General features: G+C 36.5%; 2 protein-coding genes across 6 annotated transcripts; one reads left to right on the top strand and one right to left on the bottom strand.

Moving 5' to 3' along the window:
- The first annotated feature begins 618 nt into the window (after positions 1–618).
- TIC20-V (TIC 20-v-like protein) lies at positions 619–1449 on the top strand. Its single transcript, XM_006844013.4, has one exon. The coding sequence runs from the start codon at positions 654–656 to the stop codon at positions 1308–1310; it is 657 nt and encodes a 218-aa protein (XP_006844076.2). The 5' UTR covers positions 619–653; the 3' UTR covers positions 1311–1449.
- A 3139-nt stretch (positions 1450–4588) lies between these two features.
- On the bottom strand, positions 4589–20864 carry LOC18433937 (transcription factor BIM2). Of its 5 annotated transcripts, none has more exons than XM_088848993.1 (13): positions 20239–20852; positions 19208–19474; positions 18902–18979; positions 12515–12720; positions 12346–12440; positions 11144–11276; positions 10017–10153; positions 8451–8559; positions 7312–7381; positions 7092–7187; positions 6523–6974; positions 5870–5996; positions 4589–5181 (listed from the first exon to the last, which is right to left on the bottom strand). In XM_088848993.1, the coding sequence occupies exons 4-13, from the start codon at positions 12598–12600 to the stop codon at positions 5068–5070; spliced, it is 1419 nt and encodes a 472-aa protein (XP_088705119.1). In that variant the 5' UTR covers positions 12601–12720; positions 18902–18979; positions 19208–19474; positions 20239–20852; the 3' UTR covers positions 4589–5067. The 5 variants fall into 5 exon arrangements, with proteins under 5 accessions (XP_088705119.1, XP_088705118.1, XP_020522638.1 ...); XM_088848992.1 differs by having other exon boundaries at positions 12316–12440; positions 20239–20829; XM_020666979.2 differs by having other exon boundaries at positions 12346–12720; positions 20239–20864.
- Positions 20865–21120: the final 256 nt, after the last annotated feature.

Genomic DNA, 21120 nt, shown 5'->3' with positions numbered 1-21120 from the left:
GTCATCACCATTATCACCTTGTTTTAATTATTTGGGGTCGACTACATAAATCATGTTCTGTCATTCTGCTCATAGGATCCAAATTCATGACAAGATTTGAAAAAACTTTATACTGGCTTACCTACTTAACACAACCCTCATCTTTTACTTAGGCTTAAAACGGGCATGACGGCTTGGCCAGCCAAAGCGGAGTTATACATATGACACAAAAAAGGACATATGCTAAGAATGTGAAATATTGTGGACATGCTTTAAAGTCATATATTAACATGATACTGAGGACATGCTTTTAAATGTAGATATTAACATGGAAAAGTATAGAATGAAACCATTTACATTTCATACAACATGGTTGCAACTAATCTTAACAATTAGGTGTGAAATTAGTTAGTTGCATTTACTCCATTGACTAAACTCAAACTTTAAAATTTTTATTTTTTTAAACTTTGTAACACACCCAACCGATCAAATTTCACATTGAATTGTTCAAATTTCACATTAGATGGTTATAAACAATTGTGATCCCATTGTATAAAAACTTTTCCTACTTTTTTTTAAACTAAATAAAAAAATAAAAAATATTAAATAACACATTTCTTGGCTATATGTTTTGACAACTTTCACTAAATAACTCTCGAACTCACCAAAGACACATGGCGGCACTTCGCCCTTGCTCTCTTCCCTTCTTATCTTCCACTCTCTCTCCAAAACCAATCTCTCTCCTCCAATCCCAAACCCACATTCTCTCTCGAAAAGCTCCATTAAAACACCGAATCAGAAGACGCAAGAATCATGGCCACGAGAGAGCCTCTCTAATGGTGGTAGCTCAAGCCAAAGGCAACAACTCCATTGACACCCCAGACCGAGTAATCTCAGCTGTCTGTTACTTTTACCCATTCTTTGATGGAATTCAATATGGAAAATATGTTATAACCCAGTTCTCAGCTATTGAAATACTATTACAGCCTCTTGTACCAGCAATTAGGATCTTTAAGGCCTTTCCCTTAAATGGGTTCTTGGTTTTCTTGGCCCTTTACTTTGCAGTGGTGAGAAACCCAAGTTTTAGCAGGTATGTGAGGTATAACACCATGCAAGCCATTGTTCTTGATGTGCTCCTCATTTTCCCCGACCTTCTAGAGAGAAGTTTTTCCCCAAAAGATGGGTTGGGGCTAGATGTGGTGATGAGCTTGGATAGCACTGTTTTTCTCTTTCTGCTGGTTTGTTTGGTATATGGTTCTGGTTCTTGCTTGTTGGGTCAATTGCCAAGGTTGCCATTGGTTGCAGAAGCAGCTGATAGGCAGGTGCCTTAGAAAAGACTGGATCTTTTATAGTGTTTTTGGTTCCTGGTTTTAGATTGAGCAACACCAATTTTCTTATTACTCATTTTGGATGGTTTAGTTTTTATGTACTGATAAAGTGGTAATGCAACTTCAAGTTTCTTATTACTCATTTTGGATGGTGTGATTTTTACGTACCGATAAAGTGGTAATGCAATTGTAGCTATTGGATATGTTTTAGTTTTCCTTTTTTTATTTTTTATTTTTATCTTCTCAATTCCTTATGGTGGTTTCTTTTTGCTATTGTTGGATTGGGATGGAAGAATGGTTCATGGGAGTGTAGCAATTGGGGTTATTGTGACTTTAAATCTCTGGCTAGTGATTTATTAAATTATATGTACACCATGTTACCATTTATTTGCAGCATTGTTTTTGAGTTATCATGAAATTTTGCGATTGATCGTATTTCATCAACTGCGTTTACATATACATATGATTTAGCTTCTGATTCTCAATATATGGGAACTTACCCACTTTTTGTTGGTCAATAGAAATGATAATGGTCCTCTGGAATTTGTTCGTATTCTTGATGCTCTCTCTAATTCTGATTTTGGGTTTTCAAGGAATTGTTTGAACTGTTCCTCAAATAAACTGTTGAGGGTTTCGTTCAAGTATCCATACTAGAAAAGGTTGTCTATTCTTCATTTGAAGTATGTGCAAACTGCAACAATTATGGTGGCTTTGTTGGTATGTTAGGATGCTTGTAGATGATTTCATTATTCTCTTTTGCACTGATTATCTAATTGTCAGATCAGCTCTGGTGTCTTTAGTCTACTAATCTACCAAAGGATATTGTCATAAAAAGATGTGGGATGATGAAGATGAATGACTCACAGACCTATGCTAGAACTATTTTTTAGTCATTTAAACAAACACTTGAATCCAATTTATACATGTCAAAAATTAACTATTGCTACACGTTAAACAAGATATAATGTGAGAAGCGGTTTATAAAGGATTGGTTTCGAGTACTTTTTTCCATGTCCCTGCGAATTTTCATAATCAAGCTATCACATTGTAAACCATCACATTGCTCGAATCTTTTGAATTGCTTCAAGAAACTGTAGATAAGTAAATCTGGAAATACACCACGGAGCTACGCCACTCTAATGAAAGCCATTTGTTACCCTATGCAATGCATCTGCAACAACAGAAAGACGCTTGTACTGCATTTACTAATAACTCCGGGAAGAGTAGGATGATATAATGTTTCCTTGTGCAATGATAGAAATTCCTCTATTAAGATGCTCAAGATGAGAAATTTTTGTTCCTTAAAAGTTAATCAAAGGAACAAAGTAGTTGCTTGGATAACCTTACTTTGCTATACCAACTAACATTAGATATGACTTCCACTAACAAGAGATCTATTTGAAATGTGAACTCTATAGAGACTGTTTGATCGCATCCATCCTAAACCTTGTCAAGTTGGATCCTAGTCTCTTCTAGCTATTTTAGGACAATATCAATGTGACAAAAGTAGTCCATACCATGCACATACATTATCATCATCATCCAATCTATAATATTGGGAGCTTTCCCGAGTCCATCTTTACAAGCACCTCGAGCTCCCATTCTTATGTTGAGAAATGATGTCCTTCTGCGCCACTCAGTGACCAAAACTCTTATTTGTTTAGAAAGCTCACCTGCCTCAGCCAATCCAGTGGGCCAATTTTTGGATGAAAAACTCTCAGGATGTAATTGGTTTTGCTTTAAATCTAACTTTCTATGATAATTTGACAAAACCATGGCCCCTTCCGACGTGATATTGTTGAAATATGAGTAAGGGGATGTGCTAGGTTTGATTCCGGTACATATGCATTTCTCTATTAAAAATGTCGTGAAAATTTGTAGAACTCCCTGAGTTTTTCTCTGTAAATTATTTAAGGCAGTGAATTAACTTGGTTTTCGCAGTGACCAAATCGGCCACCAAGACTAAGTTTAACCCCTTCTACATTTGCATTTGAGTCATTGATATAGCCATTGATACAGACATAACCTTTTTTACGACCTCAAAAATAGTTTTATGTAAGAGTTTTCAAAATATGGATATCTACAAGAGACTATTCTTCGTTTGGACTATATGTCACGGTCTCTGACTGAATTCTTCTGGGTCCTCTTCTTCAGGATCTGTCTCTTCTGCTAGATCCACTTCACTGAGGTGTAGGTACTGATTGGTATGTAGTGGTGATGATTGGAGAACAACCTCATCCACCTTTTAGTAAGATGAATGAAATTAGTGTAGCATGGTTTTGATTCAGTAATCTAAGCATTTGGGACACTGCATAGAATATGCGCCTTGTAATGCCTCTACCAAACACCATACATCATTTCAAAGCCTCATACTATGACTTTTTTTAACTCTATTCTGCCCCTATTAACATTTTTCAAATTTGACTTCTCTTTCAACCCTATTCGGGATCCATCTCCTTGGAAATAATGATTTCTGCCACTGCAAAACATCTGTAGAGAGCACATGCATGTGGGATAAACTTGAAGTTGCCAACAAATTTGAAGATCTTCAGAGACTGTTTAATGCAGGGAACAAGCACATGCATGTGGGATAAACTTGAAGTTGCCAACAAATTTGAAGATCTTCAGAGACTGTTTAATGCAGGGAACAGAGAGCGCAGGTGGGTGTTGAGATATACCAACTCATGATTGTTGTACTATTTTATACCAACTCATGATTGTTGTACTCTTTTCTTCTCCTTGCTCTCATGTTTCTTGTTAAATGTAATTAATATGATGCTCCTTCCATCCCATACCAGTAGTGTTCTTCTACTTTGTGCTGCACCTCATTAGGATAATTCCCTTTGGGGAGTGTGGGTGCAATGGCTGTTTATGTACTCTTGAGGTCTCTCTCTCTGCATTAGACGATCCCCTTGTAAACTTGTTTGAGATTAAAACCTCCCTCTTTTCCCCATCTGCAAAGCATTTGGCCATGGACTTATCAGTGCACTGGTCTTTTATATAGGATATACTGTCATTATCCATTCAAAGTCACATCTTAGATCCTTCTCGATTATAACTTAGATCCTTTACAATGTAGGATTAGCTGGCTCGTGTAGCACTAATCACAATGTTTATGATCATCTGTAAATCGTCCTCGATCCTATATGAAATAACAAAACACTATACAGACAAGTGAAAGATTTCTTTCAGAAAACAAGTGAAAAATCCAAAGAAGAAAGAAATATGGCAAAGTGTTTATTATCCTCAACAATGTTGCTTAGCAAAGAAAAATAAAAAAAGAACGAAAATAATGATTCTTGGTACTCAATAATTTCTCTCATGACAATCACAGGCACAGATTCATCAGGGATAATGTTAAAAACCCTCACCCCGATTTGCCCAAAAACAAAATAAAGAAAACAAAAAAATTGCTCCAGAGTGCTACATTGGCTTCTTGTATCTGCAGAAGCTTCGGGTGATGAATACAAATGAATGAATAATGGTTTGCTGGTCATCCCAACAAACAGTAACCAGAGTATGTACACAGCCTCGATCATAATCGAAGCTGTTCCCACTCTTCGGGCCCTATATTGTCACCTTTCGACATGTTATAATACAGATTGAATAAATGAAGACCGTTGTCTGGAATCCGGCTATTTATAGCCAGTGTCCAGCAAATGACATATGGTTCCCAAAGGATCTAACCCACAATGGCCATAAGAGTAGCCCTTAGAGTTGTGGAATTTGCACTATACATGTGCTGCCTAAGCTGCTTCAGCTAGCAATCCCTTTCTTTCTTTGGCCTCTTTTGAGGATGCTCCGAGTCTCCTCCACTGCTTGTTGGCCTTGAATGCTCTGTTATCAGATTACTTGTTGAGGGCTCCTCATGGTCCTATCACAGGGAATCAGCGACTGATGAAACTACTAGTTCTCAACATGTGTGCTCTAGATAATTTAGAACATTAAAAAGAGTAGAAACACAAGGCAAAGAAAAAGAGGGTTTGCAGGATTTAACAAAAAAGGATCTAAGAACAAGCAACTGGGAATTCGGAATAAATAGTATCAACAACTACATCAAAAGGAGTAAAATACATAAAAAAGTATACAAAATAGACAACTTAAAAGAATTAAGAGCAAAATGAAAAGTAGAATTGAGGGGAAAAAACAACGGAAGCAATGACAAAGAATGCAAAAGTGAAGCCAAATTAGCAAAAGAATGAGATATAGAGGGAGGAGGGTTGAAGATTAATCCACCTAATCCAACCATAAGTTATTCTTATATAAACACATGTTTGGGCATGGTTTATGATTTGTTACAATTAAGTATGGTTCTTAATTTTAACTTGTGAATGCGAGTTTGTTGAACAATTCCAAGCAGAATCATTCTAGAAGTGTCCATCTTTTGAAATCTTCAGAGAATTACGTCACACAAACATACACATATAAAGGTACATGTGAGTGTATGCTGTCTCACATGAGGAGACTACGTTATTACGGAACCAAAAGAAAAAAAAAAAAAAAAAAAAATATTCACTGATTGATGCACTTGTTAGAAGTATTGCTTTTCTTTAATTCCAAACCTTGGCACTGGAAGTAGTTGTTGATGGCCTACTTCCACGCTTTCCGAGATCAATCTGCACTGAGATGCTTGCTTGTGACAGATCTAGCCCAGAGCTCTGCAGAGCCTGTGTTAGAGTACCCAACAACCTGTACCAGCAAGAGAAAAAGACTTAAAATATCTTGTGAACAATTAAGATAGAACGAGCTAGCTCGTTCACCTTCTTGATTTTTGTCATTTGCTCTAAGTGCCTGATTCGCACTTATTTGTGATATCTGAGTAGCTGGTCACGTGGCTCCTGTTACATCCATGGTTTAATGCTGTGCTCAGTGGTGCATGTATTTTTTTTGCTGGTCAAAAAGAAAGAAAATATTTGGATGATCTTTAACATTCAACACTTCAATTTTGCCATGTGATTGGTGCCCACACTTTGTCAGACTGCTGATCTTTTTGGAGTTTGGTCGTTTACTTTTAAAATGACTTTCTTTCTTGTTGTTCGTTATTCTTTTAAAGAAATTCAAGAAAAAATGTTGTCTTTATTTATAGGGAGATGAATTGCTATTCATACCAAGAGCATGGTGTCATGGCTGAGGCCTTAAATGCTGTGAGAAGCCATACCATATTTTACCTTGCTTGAAGAAATTATTGAAATCAAAAAAAGAAAGATATACTCACCCTTGAGAATAGACACTTGATACACTGATGATGCCTCCTTCAATACCTAATTCTTCTTGCTCATTCCCTGAAGAATGTGGACCGTCTATCTTCCGATCACTGGGACCTGTTTTTTGTTGAGGTTGAGGTTGAGGTTGAGGTTGAGGTGGGGTTGCTGCCCTTTCGGCATCCGATATTAGTCTCTGTTGTGTTTGCATTGTGGCCCTTCCGTATTGTGAGTACATGTGCTGCTGCAAAGAAAGAGGCACAGCAACAGGTTTGCATGGTGTAACACCCATACGCTCCTTTTCCTTATAAGGAGTTGCATACCCTGGAGAGGCTGTGTTATGAGTCTCTGGTTGGGGAGAACTATGGGAATTGGGGGCAATTATTGAAGGAGCAGTATTGCTAAACGAGCTGTTCATTTTAGGTTGAGAATGTTCAGCTGCATTTTCTCCCTGCCCTTGGCCCTTCTGTTCCAAAATGGATCATTATAAATATCATTAGGTCTTTGTTGTCCAATCATTCTCGGAATGTTTCATAACTTTGCTAAAGTTTGAATTTGCAAAGTGAAGAGTCTAGTTCATTACCCAGGCCATTATTTTCATCTTGTCCTGATTCCATCCTTGGTATGATGACTCATACTTTTGTACCTTCTCTTGCAAAAGCTGGATGTATTCAATGACCTGCGGCCATATACAGCTTGAAGATGATTCGTTTCATTGGATGTCAATGTAAAATAGTCTTAAGGCCACTAGGTGGTAAATATGTTATATGTAATGTTCATAATCATAACAGTGTCCTATGTACCTCCAATAGGAATGATGCCTTGTCCCTTTTCTGATCACTGTGTGGCACAAGATCTCTCAATATCTGGAATCTGCAGACAATACATAAAGCCGATTACATACACACACATTTTAAAAATTCTTACTTAGATCATAATGTAAATAATTCACTGCCATTGTCACAGCGCATTATTGTGGTATGCAATTTAGAGAACTTGTGAACTGGGTTCAATTAGGAATGCAACTGATTTCTTTGTCAGTCTTTAAATATGACTCATGTTGACTTGGAAACAACTCAATCAATATGGATACATACTTCACAAATGTGCCTGTGTGCTTGTGTGTGCATGCATGTGTGGAAAGGATCCTAAAAGTAATGCGTAAAACAAGAGTAGCCATATCCTTTCCAAACGAACAAGACGAACCCAAATTCGGCACACCTCAAACCTTTCCCATTGTTTTTTTAGGTCATTTGCCTCTTTTTCCTTCATCCATATCCCAAATCTTTCACCTCCTCGAGGAGAGTGAAATCCCAAGTCAAGCAGCTAAATGATCCAATACTAGAGGGGCTCTGATCCCGCTATTAGTAGCTCGAGAGTATCCAGAAATTTTCCTCCCAACATCTATGATCTTCCAAATGCCTTCTGTCCACCATAGCCTTTCTGAGGCTTATTTATATACCTCTCTCTCGTAAATTTCTCTCCCAAATCTCGATCCACTAAACTCAATTCCTGTCTCATGGACCAAACATATAACTTTAACACAAATCTCTCCTCTCCAAGGTCCAAAGAAGTACTGGGGTACACCCTCCAACCTTCACTGAAACAATTTCCAGCCCTGAGAAAAACTGAAAATTTCAGTTTTTGAGGATATGCTGAAAGCTTCCCGGGTTGCCATTTGCAACTAGCACTAAGTTTTGCCAGGAAATCTTTAATGATAATAATAACCATGATGGTAATAGCATCCGTGGATTGGAGATGAAATCACAAAGAATCATATGATAATTTGTTTTGCTATCTAACAATGGTGATGGTCTTATCTTTATACAATAACAAGTTAAGTGGGTAATGATTAAAAACAGGAAGGTATAGACAGGTAAAATACATGGTTGGACAAATGACAAAACATGAGGATATCTTATGTGAATCCAATTGGACTTGCCTGTCATTGATTTTGCTCCTCCTGCGCTGTTCGGTAGCAGAGTGCTTAGACCTTGGTGTGTTAGCTCTTTGATCAATGTGTTTTGCATCTACTTTTACCAGCAAGTCCCCTGCAGTAGCACATCGACAAGATATTTATGTAAAATATCCTGATTGAAACCAATATATTTTTAATTAAAACTCATGAGAGGTTTGGTAAGAACTGACAAAATGGAAATATAGACGATTCCTTTCTTGAGGCATGATCTACATCTCAGATCTTAAAGATAGTTCCACATATCAGCATTAAGTCCTCCATTCCCAATCATTGCATTTGGGAGTGTAGCAATCATTGGGGGGTGACAGAGCTATTAGTGCCAACTGCTTTACTTGACTTTTATTGTGGGTGTTAAAAGTGGCAAAATGGTTCTTGCAACGGTCTCGACACGAACCCTTAATCCAAGGAAAGGGCAAAGGAGACAATGGGCTTCAGAGTCTCAGACCAATTAGCCTGGTTAGAGCCTGTATAAGATTGGTGCTGAGGTCTTAATTGTGAGATTGAGCGAGGTGTTTAGGAATTCTGATTTCCACAAGCCTAATTACCTTTATAAAAAGAAAAATCTTGCATTGTATGTGATTGACTCTTGGCTGCCAGGATTCTAAACAAAAGAATTTGGACCATGGCTTGTTTGCAAGATTGACATGGAAAGTGCTTAAACATTAAATATCGATATAGATTGGATTCCCTAAAGCTATATGCTTGGATGGGTTGCTTTGGCTGCAGATGGAGGCAATGGATAAGAGATTCCATTTGATGGCACTCTTTCTATCCTAGTTTTTAATCACCTAAGGATTCTTCCACTTTTTGAGGTGCCAAGGCAAGTAATTATTGTATTCCCATTTCTCTTTGACCACTATGCCTGGGGCCTAGAGTCGCTTGATGAGAAGGGCTGAGGGAGCAGTCTTATTGAAGGTCTCCCTGCAGTTTGCAGATGACCCATTGGTCGGGTCCCAATGAAAAGTGATTTTAGGTAAGATATGACATAGTAGTGTCCTTTGCCAATCACCTTGGCCTGTCACTACGTATGAACGGTCCTTTGGGGTCAGTTAGTAGTTGAAATGTTTTGAGTCAGAGAAACATCCAAGGTTGAGATGCTGATAATTGGATGGTAAGAGTGGAAAAAATGGGTTATGCTGCAATTATTAAATGAACTTTAGAAGGAATCAAGGCAAAAGTGGGGATTGAAGCATGGACTGACAAAGCTACTGGACTGCATGCTCAAATCTACAAATAAACTATACTGAAAAATGTTTGCATTCCAGATCCTGAAGTGAAAAGACATATTGTTCAGCTACAATGGCAGAAGATATCTATGAAATCTCACTTCTCAAAGCAGTCATGGAGATTTTTCCAGTAAGTTGGAGATTTGGTTTAATTGGTAAACAAAAATTGGCCTGCCTTCCAATGACTACGTGATTCATTGAATGAAAACACTTTTCGTAATTTTTTGTGTAGTTAATGAAAGGCACTTCAAATATAACTGATGCAGAATCGTTGCAATAATTTTGAGGGGCATGTAAAGCATACCTTTGTGGGAAGAGCTCTCTTTCCTGTTATCTCTATTGCGGTCCATATGCTCTTCCTCATCATCATCATCATCTTCTGAGGTCCCCTTAACCGATTTTACAATCTCCACAAATCCTTGAGAGTTCTGAGGCCGTTGCCTGCAATAGTTATTCCAACATGAATTTAAACTTAGTGTAATGTAAAATAAAGGCAACAGCTTTCTTCAGGCATTTGTGTAATGTGACCTAGATCTCCCAAATGTGTCTCCCTGTCACTCTCAGGGTTTCTTCTTCTCCTTTTTCCTGAAGGAACTTTGAACTTGCAATTTTTTATATAAAATGTGGCTGAAACTTTTTCCTGGATGAACAGGACCAATGCTTTTTATATGTCAAATGATTAAATCTGTTGCATTTCATACTAGCAAATCTATTCATCATTCTGTTGTTAAGTTTAAAGATACATTGCCCTCCTTAGTCTTTGCATTGTGAACTTCAGAAGAAACATGAGTCTACAATGGTCATGATGCCTGTTGCTAGAAAAGTCAGTTAAAATTTTGGATTGAATACTTTCATATAATTTGAATGAAATCCCCTATGTTCAATCATACTGCATGGGGAGCATAATACTTAATTTTTGGGAAAATCTGAGGTCATTTCATGAGAAATGGAGTTGTGCATAGTGCTAATGTTGACATTGATGTAAAAGAATCAAAAAAGATATTTCTCCGAGTCCTCATTGTGAATTTCTAGTGATGCAAACCTGTTTTTCCCTGCAGCATGCAACTTCCCATTGTTTCTCAATTCGCATATCCTAGTGAGAGACGAATTAATTTGTTCTACTTGAAAGATATAACGCAAAGAACGCATTGTATGGGTAGCAAAAGGGAGGGCCCCTTTCCTGGAAAGGTGGGCACCCCTTCCCAAATAGAATGCAAAATGCCTCTTGTTAGCAGCTCTTTGCCTGACAGCACAAATGTAATTGGAGACAACAGAGCATCGATCACTAGCACAATGTCATGGATTTGAAGAAAATAATAGATTCTGATCTCTTCCAAAATGTGCTATTAATCCTAACACTTTCAGAGCCACTATAACTTATTCTCAGCATTAATGATGGGATGCATATTTAAAATAAGGAAGCAAACTTACTTGGTTGACGAGGAGGATAGTTGTGTCGTGTCTACCATTGCGCGGCCATAGCCACTCTTTGTAAGGAAAGGCAGGTCAGCTACACCCACCACTGGCCTCTCTGTAGACCAATACCCAGACTTTTCTACATACTCTGAAAGGAAAAGAAGTAAAAGTTTTAATACCTTCATTGAGTTATATGAGCAAAACACTGCAGATGGATCAAGATGCCAAGAAAGAATGATTCGTTTTGTTTAAAGTGACTGATGCTCCTTAGAATCCATATAGCCACTTGATTTTTTTTTTCTTTGTAAATTTTTTTTAGCAAATTGGATGCGATGTACCTTAATTCAGTTCATCAATCAAAAAAGAAAAGATAATTTGAGAATGATGTCCATTTAGTTCTGGGTTATGAACAATTTGAGGAACTTGCAAATCTCCGAATTTTTATAAGGCAAAAATATGGTATAAACACCATTGTCCATCGAGGCCATCGTGGTCCCGAAAGAAATGGATGGCCAGAGAGTGGGATCCACCATCCGATATTGGTGGCTAGCACTCTCATCCATTACCATCCATTGGAATGGAGAGTGATGCTCATTGGATTATACTATAGTTGCCCTCAAACTAATTGAAATGAAAAGGGAAAATTACTAAGCACCCCACCCCTCTAGGTTGGATGTTCTCCTTACGATGCCCCTATTGAAAAGTCATTAACTCAATATCTTTTTATTTTTTATTGACCCCTCAAGGCTAGTTTTCAGCATTAATCATAACAAAAATGCCCTTCTTTCTCTCTCTTTTCTCATTTTTTCTTTCTAGGCCTACATTGTTATTCATATTCATCTCTTTCTAAAAATGTAAATGGGTTAGTTGATTTCTCTCTCTAGAGACATAATGGGTTTGTGATTTACTCAGAGAAAAAATGGAAAAGAGAAAAAACCCAACAAACCTATTTATATTTTTAGGGGGGAAAACCAACAAATATATTCATGCTTTTAGAGAGAGAACTTCAGGGAGAGAGAGCAACAAACCTATTCACAATTTTAGGAGAGAACTTTGAAGAGAAACCAACAAACCTATTTATATTTTTAAAGAGAGAAAGAAAGATGAATATCATGGAAGATATGCTTAGAGAGAAAAAAGAGGAAAGAGAGAAGGAAATATGAATGTTTATGAGAAGAACATCCAACCTGAGGGAGTTTTATTAATTTCCCCAATACCTCTTGTAGGATGTCTCTCTCCCGTTCGATCCACCATCCGGCTATCTGCAACCGCTGATTCTTCCCACAATGTGAATGCACCTCCCCCATAGGAGCTGTTATTAGAAGTATTATCATTATTTCTATCAGATTTTGTCTCAGGATTGTTCAATGGAACCACAACACCTACTGGTTTTTCAACCTTCCCACTACTGCTCTGTGTAAAGGTGGATATGTGGCTAATACTATAAGTTCCAATCCCACCAGGGAGAACATGCTCCACTGATGAAACTTTTCCAAGAGATGCCTCCAACGGGGCGTCTCCTTTAGTGTTGCTCTTTCCTACTTTCTCTAGAGGTTGCAAGAAATCTTGGGTCTTCAAATAACTTGAGAAACCTGGCATAAGACAAGGGGAAATGAAACACATATGCTAATAAAAGTGACCATACAAGATGGATGGTTGCAACCCTAAATTATGAAATAAATAAAGCCAGTTAGCATAATTGATATGAAGTTAAAATAATGACTTCTTATTTGCAAGGGAGAGAGAGAGAGAGAGAGAGAGAGAGAGAGAGAGAGAGAGAGAGAGAGAGAGAGAGAGATATTTAGGGTGCCAGTCACCCCTCATAACTCCTTTCCAAAGATGAGGTAAGACAGCTGAATTATTTAATGCATTGGACCAGTTTTGCTAAAAAGCACATTTCAGTTCTAGAAACTCAGATTAGAGAGATAAAGAGAAATTCAGAAATATTGCTGAAAAAAAGAAGGACCAAAAGAAAGGAAGAGAGAAGGAGAAAAATTATTGAATCATTTTAAGATAGAGAAGCATATGAAGACAGGCTGACGAGTGTAAAATTATTCAATTTCCCTTCAAATATTTCTTCTTCCTCAATAAGAATGCCCCATAGGGAGAAGTTTTGGATGAATTTTAGGGCAAACAAAATGATGAGAATAGCTGCCTCAGATAACACATGAATAAGGGATTGGAGTAGATATTTCTATTTTGAGTTTGTTGATTTACCATAAAGTAAAGCAATGCAATAAATTATTTTTTCGATATATAGGTGACTTATGGTCCAAGCAGCCAAAAGATGGGCAAATAATGACATGGCAAATCAAACAACAGGATTGCTGCAAGGAAAAGTCAGATGATGGTTGGAACATCATTCTGGTTCAGAACAAATAGCAACTGTAGAAATTGGCTCAAATAGGTTCAATATTAATTGTAGAAATTGTTGTTGAAAGTTTGGCCTGAAAAGCTGTAGATATAGTATTGTTGCATAAAAGAAAGCTTGTAAATACTGATGACTTCGAAACAATTTCAAAAAGTTTTGTGAAGGAAAGCTACAGTTAGGGATACACAAAATCTAAACTTGCAATGCCATTTATGTTGCAGCAATGCCAGAAAATATTTCAGATCTAGTTGTTGAAATAATCACTGCCAAAATATCTGATGTAGATGGGTACAAATTAAAAAGCTTGGTTACAAGGAAAATTCAGAAAAATCTTACATAAAGATTGGACCAAAGCTTTGTGATATGATAAATGGAGTAGAATCCTATAATAGTCCTAAGTTTTGAGAAGTTCATAGGAGGAGGACGTTTAAGCCCTACAAATTGTATTCGAGAAACCGAGGCATTTACACACAATAAAAAAAGGGACCATGTTTCTATTGTCAGAAGAAGGACATCTCGCTACCCAATGTCCTCAAAAGTCTCCAAAATAGATACAAACCCTTTATATGCAGTTAGAAATTCGAGAAGAATGGTTCGATGATAGAGACTCCAGAAGAATTAGAAAAGGCTTATGAAGAATAAAATGACTTCATTATGGAATAGTTTTTTTTGTTTTGCTTTTTATTTTTTAACTTCATGTAAAGTACCATTATTTTTCTTTCTTTTTGGCCCGTGGTTTTGTACTTTATTTTAGCTCATGGTTTACGCCCAGAGCTTATCCCATGATGGTCTCTAGCCCAAATAAAGGAGGAGGATTGTATTAGGTAGGCTAACCAAGGTAAAACTTTGCCACATCTTTTCATGAATCTTAAACCTATGTTATATGCTCATGCTAGAGCTTTGCCTATAAGCTACCTAATACAACATCGGTTAGGAGAGGCGATTTGATGACTTCAGGTCTAACTAAGGGTATGTGCTTGATAGAGCAAAATAACATAACATGATTGATGTAGCTAAATCCAAATAGTTGAGATAAGGCTTGAATGATGCTGATGATGTTTTTGCCCATGGTATTGTGAACCCCTTAAAATATGAACAAGTAGTATTTGACACTTTTGATGTATATAAATATGCAAAAGTTGAACATTTGTGTTTGACTTTAAGCAAAATGGGTGTTCTATCTCAAAGCATCTTAAGTAAAGTCACCTAAACCCGTCCCAATGCGTCAATCTGGGTAATGATCGCGTTTAGACTTTGAATATAATAGATGACATTATTTCCGAAACACATCGAGCAGCCGAATAAGTCTCACAAGGTCATCCTGTGAACATGGACGATTTTTCAAAGTTCGCACTTATTTTGTTGTAGAGAAGCCAGTTAGGGTGCCACCTCCCTGGCAAGGAATCTTTTCATCTTTTGGTGTTCTATCTTCCCCTTCACATGCAAATCGACTTCAGTTTGTCTAATAGATTTTAAAAATCTAGACTAAAATAGAGGTAAGAGCATACAAATCCTGTTCTTAGACCTCTGGAGATTTGATATTTCCAGACCTCTGGAGATTTGATATTTCCAGAACTATTTATGACACCTTGTTCTAATACAAAAGAATGCAAAGATACTAACCTATTTAAGGAATTTGGATTGTTTGGGATGGTTTCTGATATGTTCGAAGATGAATCAGAAGAATGTTGTGAGAAGCTGACTATTGTTGCTCATTCTCTTCGTCTTCATTACTCTCATCAAACCTGGGGGTTGGACCGGTCTATTTCCTCATCAATCTCTTCAAAATCAAATCAAAATTCATCGAGGACTTTTCGACTAAAGCTTGAAGCTTAAGATATTCCCGGTCTTCCTTTTCATTCCCAGTCTTCCTTTTCAGATATTCCCAGTCTTCCTTTTCATTTCATCTTTATAGATGTCAAAGGGAATTGGGTAGATTGGTCTGAAAATTGGAATATACCTATTGATGGACCAGGTCATAATATTTGTCATTTCTATTCGAATCACAGAAGCTATGGATCTCCCTTTCATATTGATGATCCTTTAATTTCTTGGATTGGAGATGCTTTTTCAAGTGATTAATCTACAAGCAAGTATCTGCGTTCACCGTCACCAAAAATATTCGTGGCAAAACACATGGATGACGAATGTTCGAAGCAAATAATACTTTTCCATCTTGATATTATTTCTGAAAAAGTTTATTTTCCGTAGTAACATTTAGTTACAATAGAAATAACATTTTTTCTCCCAATGAACAAAAATGTAGAAATGGTGAACTGTTTCCTCTTATTGTGACCCCAGAACACATTAATACCAAATCAATCACTCCAAATCCCAACATGCTCCAAAAGATAATGGAGAGAGGACTATATTTTTTTTTTTAATCAAAGGAGGGTAGAACTGCAGGAAGCGAGAGGATGTAGAGTCACCTGGAAAAGGAGTTACATAAGGAACTGACACCCTAACTGGCTTCTCTACGACAAAATAAGTGCTGAAAGAAAAAAAAATACCAGAAGAAAGAGCTAGAAAATAGAATGGAACTCAAAAGTTTAGAATTAGTTCAAGATTTATTTCTCACCTCACTCATTCTATACTTAAAGGAAAATCTTGTATGCTTGTTCTACTTGAGGTTATAGTCTTGCCAGAAGCTTCCTGACTTTTTATCATTGTTTCCTAATAAATGAAACCAAACACTACTGTCTAAAAATGAAACCAAACAATTCCTGCATGGATGGTTAAGCTCCTCCTGAAGTTAATGTGCTTTGTCAGATCTGAACTTGTCACTTAAAGAACCAAATAATTAGGACTCCCCCCAACCAAACAAGAAAAAAAGAAGAAGAGCCAAATGATACGAACTTTTAGACTCTCTCTCTCTCTCTGCATATAATATAAGTGTATAGATATAAAGGAAACACGTCTATTCAATGAATTCATGCACTGTCTACATGATTGGTTCTGTGTCTCCCACAGCGAATGTGCGTTGTCAGATCTGGCTGCTCTATTTAAATCACCCATTTTAATAACCTTGGTATCCACACCGAAGCTAACAACACAATGAGAGAGAGAGAGAGAGGGAGAGATCCCCTTGGAATAAATCCACAGACATGTCCTGCCATCCATTAGAAGTGGTGATCGATCAAACACTCTCTCTCTAGAGTGCCCTATGGATTGAGTGATAAAACCCCGCCCTCCCCAAAAAAAAAAAAAAAAAAAAGGTAAATAAAAGAAAAAGGCAAAAGCTTATATAAGGGCTAGGCCCAAACAATAAAATTATAAAATTTAAAACCTTAGAAATTGACGGTCCAAAAATGCATTACAAGATGCTCTATTCCCACTACTTGAAATCTATTTTTTTCATGTCCATGCATCTTGAGGTAGAGATGATCAATTTGAAGATTAGTGGGCACCGAAACAAGCTCCTCTTTAAGGAAGGCCAATTTGTGAATAATGTTCATAGATCTATTTGATCTAAACTATTTTTGAAGTTTTGAAATTTATAATTAGATACGAAATTAAGTTTTTAGGCCATCACAAAGATTTACGGTATTGAAAGAATATCTTTCGACACTATTTGACGGTGCATATTACTTTGATTGTTTGGGTCCTCGTTCTTATACAAGCTACATCCATAGAAAAATGGAAAAGTTATAGATATACACTATTTTTGAAGTTTTAAATTTTATAATTAGATATAAAAATAAGATTTCAAGTCATCACAAAGATTTCAAGTATTGAAACAATATATTTCGACATTATTTGAAGGTGCACCTTACTTTGATTGTTTGGGGCCTTGGCCTTGTACAAACCACACTCTTTTAAAAAGGGAAAAATTATAAACACCCTCAACTCCCAAAAAAAATAGTAAAAAAAAAAAAAAAACATTACTTTGGATACTACACTATTAACCCCAAAACAATTTATTTTTATATCCAGCACCCAATAAAAAAATGAATTTTGTTAACCAAAATACCATCATTTCATCCCACATTTCCTACTATGTCTAAGGCATATATTTTTGTGTCAAACCGGTACAATTTCAGTATAAGTCAATCTGACGCATTTTTGTGTCCGGTTAGCAAAATTTGAATATCAGAAGCTGATCTTGCAGATTTTGTATCTAACCGGCACTTTCCGTCAAAACCTGGTTTGGCACAAGCCACTCGCACATTTTTGTGCTGGGCCAGCACATGTTTGGTGTCACAATTTGGAAATGCGGCTTAAAATAGGGGATATTTTGATTAAAAAAAAATCTACTTTCCTGGTTGGAGGTGGATGTAAAAACAAACAGTTTTGAAATTTATAGTGTGGTATCAAAAACATTTTTTCGTATGAAATTATATATATATATATATATAAACCTTACAATAATTGTGCAACTATAATGAATAGTAATATAAGTGGAATCTCAGCTGTCAGATTTTCATCGAGTGGTTTAAAATACATATCACTCTTTTAATTTTAATTTTTTTTTTATAGATCTGATTAAGATGAACTTTTGGTTGTATATACCTAACACTATTGCGCACCATATAAAAATATAAAAAATTTATTTTCAATAATTTAAAATGACCAAATTACCCTCATGATTTTTCAGGGGTATTTCGATCATTTTACATTTTAAGAAATATTTTTTATATAATTTTTTAATTGTGCACCTTATTTTTTAGTACACATGTCTAAATTTTCATTATGATCCGATTTCTCAAAAAAAATATTAAAATTTGTATAGTAATATGCATTCTGAACCACATGATAAATATCTGACAGTTGGGATTCCACTTATATTATTATTCATTATAGCTGTTAAGCTATTGTTAGTTTTTTTTTATTATTCAGTATAGCTGCTCAGCTATTGTTAGTTTTTTTTTTCATATATATATATATATATATATATATTATTTTTTTGTGATGGTGGTGGGGGGAGGGGAGGGTATGGGTGGGTGGGGGTATCTCCAATTTTCCCTTTAAAAAAAAAAAGCTAGGGAATTTCTAGTTAATAACAATAAATTATAGTTAGAGCATGGTAGTGGGTTGGGTTTTATCATATTTAAATCCTAACGCCATAATTGAATGCTCCTATTCTTTTAAAAATATAAGCCTAGTTGTTTGTTTGTGCACTAAAAACACAGGTATTGCAACATTAGATAAACGAACTCCACCAACCAACCCATAAATCCCATTTTCACCAAACCAATTGGCAACCCAAACATATAATTATGCAATATTTACCCAAAACAAGGAAAAGCATACGATTTTTTTAAGAAAAAAGAGATTAATTTAGAAAAATGAAAAAAAAAAAAAAACCAGAGATAGAGAAAATAAAGGGCAGGGATTACAAAAGAAAATAGTCTAAATCAAATCAGATAAGGCATTGTTTGCTTCCAATTATAAGTGGCACGTACCTTGAGAAGCTCCGGGTTCTGTATTCTGAAAGGATGCTTCATTATACAGTGACAAAAAATCGTGAGTGGGTTTTGCTCCTGCAAAAATACCAAAATTCACATGATGTAATCTCTCTCTCACATATACACAAAGATTTAAGAATTAAACCCCCCTCTCTCACACACACATAATAAAGAATTGAGAAATGCTTGAAAAACTACCCCTCTCTCTCTCATCCACACACATTTAAGAATTGAGAAATGTTTGAAAAATTACCACCTCTCTTTCTCTGATTTATAAATTGAGAAATGGTTTTGAAGAACTACCTTCAGTGGTGAAAGGTAACTGAGGTTGAGGAAGCTCCATTCCAGAAGCCAAAATACACAAGAATCCAGCGCTTTCAATGGCTAAAAATGGTACCAAATGCGAGAATTTATTGTTAATCTACAAACAATCTGATCCGTCTCAAAATTCTTGCCGTCGACACCAAAACCAGGAGTCGATTTATAACTGTGAACGCTGAATGAACTTGAGAAGCCTGGGTCACTCAAACCTCAAAGCTTTGTAGCACCAGTCGTGGAAATTCAATATTTCTTCACAAAATAAAGAAAATAACCAGATCAGTATAACTCTTCATGATGCTTTTAAGTTCTGACACTTACGATTGAATTACATAAAAATAGCGTACCATATAAGAGTTCAGTAAAATTTCATAATATTCATTTTCTCCCAATTTAGCACCTATTACTGGTAAAATTTCCCATAGTTTGGCCTCAACTTTTAACTGTAACCTCATCCTGCATTCTACAATACTATCCTTGTTGCTCCCATTACAAAAAATCTGTATTTTTTCGAATTTAAGGTGACTTTGATCCAAATTTAGCGACTAAATTCAGATTATTTCTCCGAAATCCACAGGCTAATCATTTCCACAGTGAACGAGCAAAAACAATTGTTTTCAACGCCTTTTACTTCTCAGAATTGTCTCCTTTTATCACTTAAATTCACCCTTAATTGCATAAATTCACAAAAAGTTCATCGAAAAATCTTTTCAATACTCGTATAAGTGCATAAATTCACAAATAATTCATCCAAAAATGTCTCATTTTGTATCATCGTAAAAAGATCCCAGATCTGATCAAATTTCAGAATCAAGCTTATAAGTTATAGCCAAGAAAAATAGACGATCTGAGACTCTAGAAAGCATCACTCAATCGATAAAAATATTGCTTTTAGACAAAAAAATTTTCTAAAACGAATTTTGTATCATTAAATCAACCACGAAAGAGCATAGCACACTAAAGCATGTGATAATTTCACGAGAAATTTGCTTCTTGATGTTGTTGAATGTTCATACCAGGCGAAATTCAGTGTATAGGAAGCCGAATAATTGCAGAAAGTAATGCAGCGAAATTTGGACCGAAATTCAAATAATATTTTGGGACGCGCTTCAAAAGTTCTTCAGATAAACGAAACGAGGCGAAATTTCACCGAAATATGCAAAAATTTCGGGAAATCTCTAACACGGCGTTATCTTTTTCGATGTATTTGTGAAGCAAAACCTCCTCAAAGGCGAAACAGTCGAAATTCACCGAAATTTCGGCCCAGTGTCTCCGGCGCTTTGCCACTATCTCTGAACGGAGGCTGAGGCTGTAGAGTCGAACGGCCAAAAACTCACCGAAATATCAGAGAAAACTGAAACTTTCACCAGCCGATAGAAAACGCTTGCTTGCTTGCAGGACAAAGCTCCAGAAGAAACCAAGAGGTCCTGGAAAGGCCAAATGCAGGAGAAATTCTCCAAAATTCCGCCGGAATTCACTCCTCAGCTCCTCCTAAAGGGAAACACGCATGAAGAGCCAAAGGTTTCGGCGAAATTCACCGAAATTTCGTCGAAATATCGGAACCTCTCTTGGAGAAGTCGAACCAGTGGGAGGAGTTTGAGCCAGACAAAAGCGTCTGGTTCCAAACCCTTTAAACGACCTTTTTATTTATTTAATATTTTATTTACTTAGAAAGCCTTTTTTTTTTGTCCGTAAGGGAAACGCCGTTCCGTTAACGCCGTCTAGACGGAGCTTAACGGCGTTAGGGTTTCGTAGGAGTTGACCATGGTTTGGAGTTGACATGGGGTGTACAAGAAAACGCATGATTAGCTCCGATCCCGCGATTAACCTGAGCTAATGGAGGTTAAGAGAGTGGTTAAGGAGTCACGTGCGCTGGGTCGGCACGTGGGGCCTGTTGA

The sequence above is a fragment of the Amborella trichopoda genome, chromosome 10, assembly GCF_054954075.1.
Source record: "Amborella trichopoda isolate Santa Cruz 75 chromosome 10, AtrichopodaSantaCruz75HAP2 v2.0, whole genome shotgun sequence".
NCBI classification, from domain to species: Eukaryota; Viridiplantae; Streptophyta; class Magnoliopsida; order Amborellales; family Amborellaceae; genus Amborella; species Amborella trichopoda.
The sequence above is the reverse complement of the archived record's forward strand: the minus strand, read 5'-3'. Positions and strand labels throughout refer to the sequence as shown.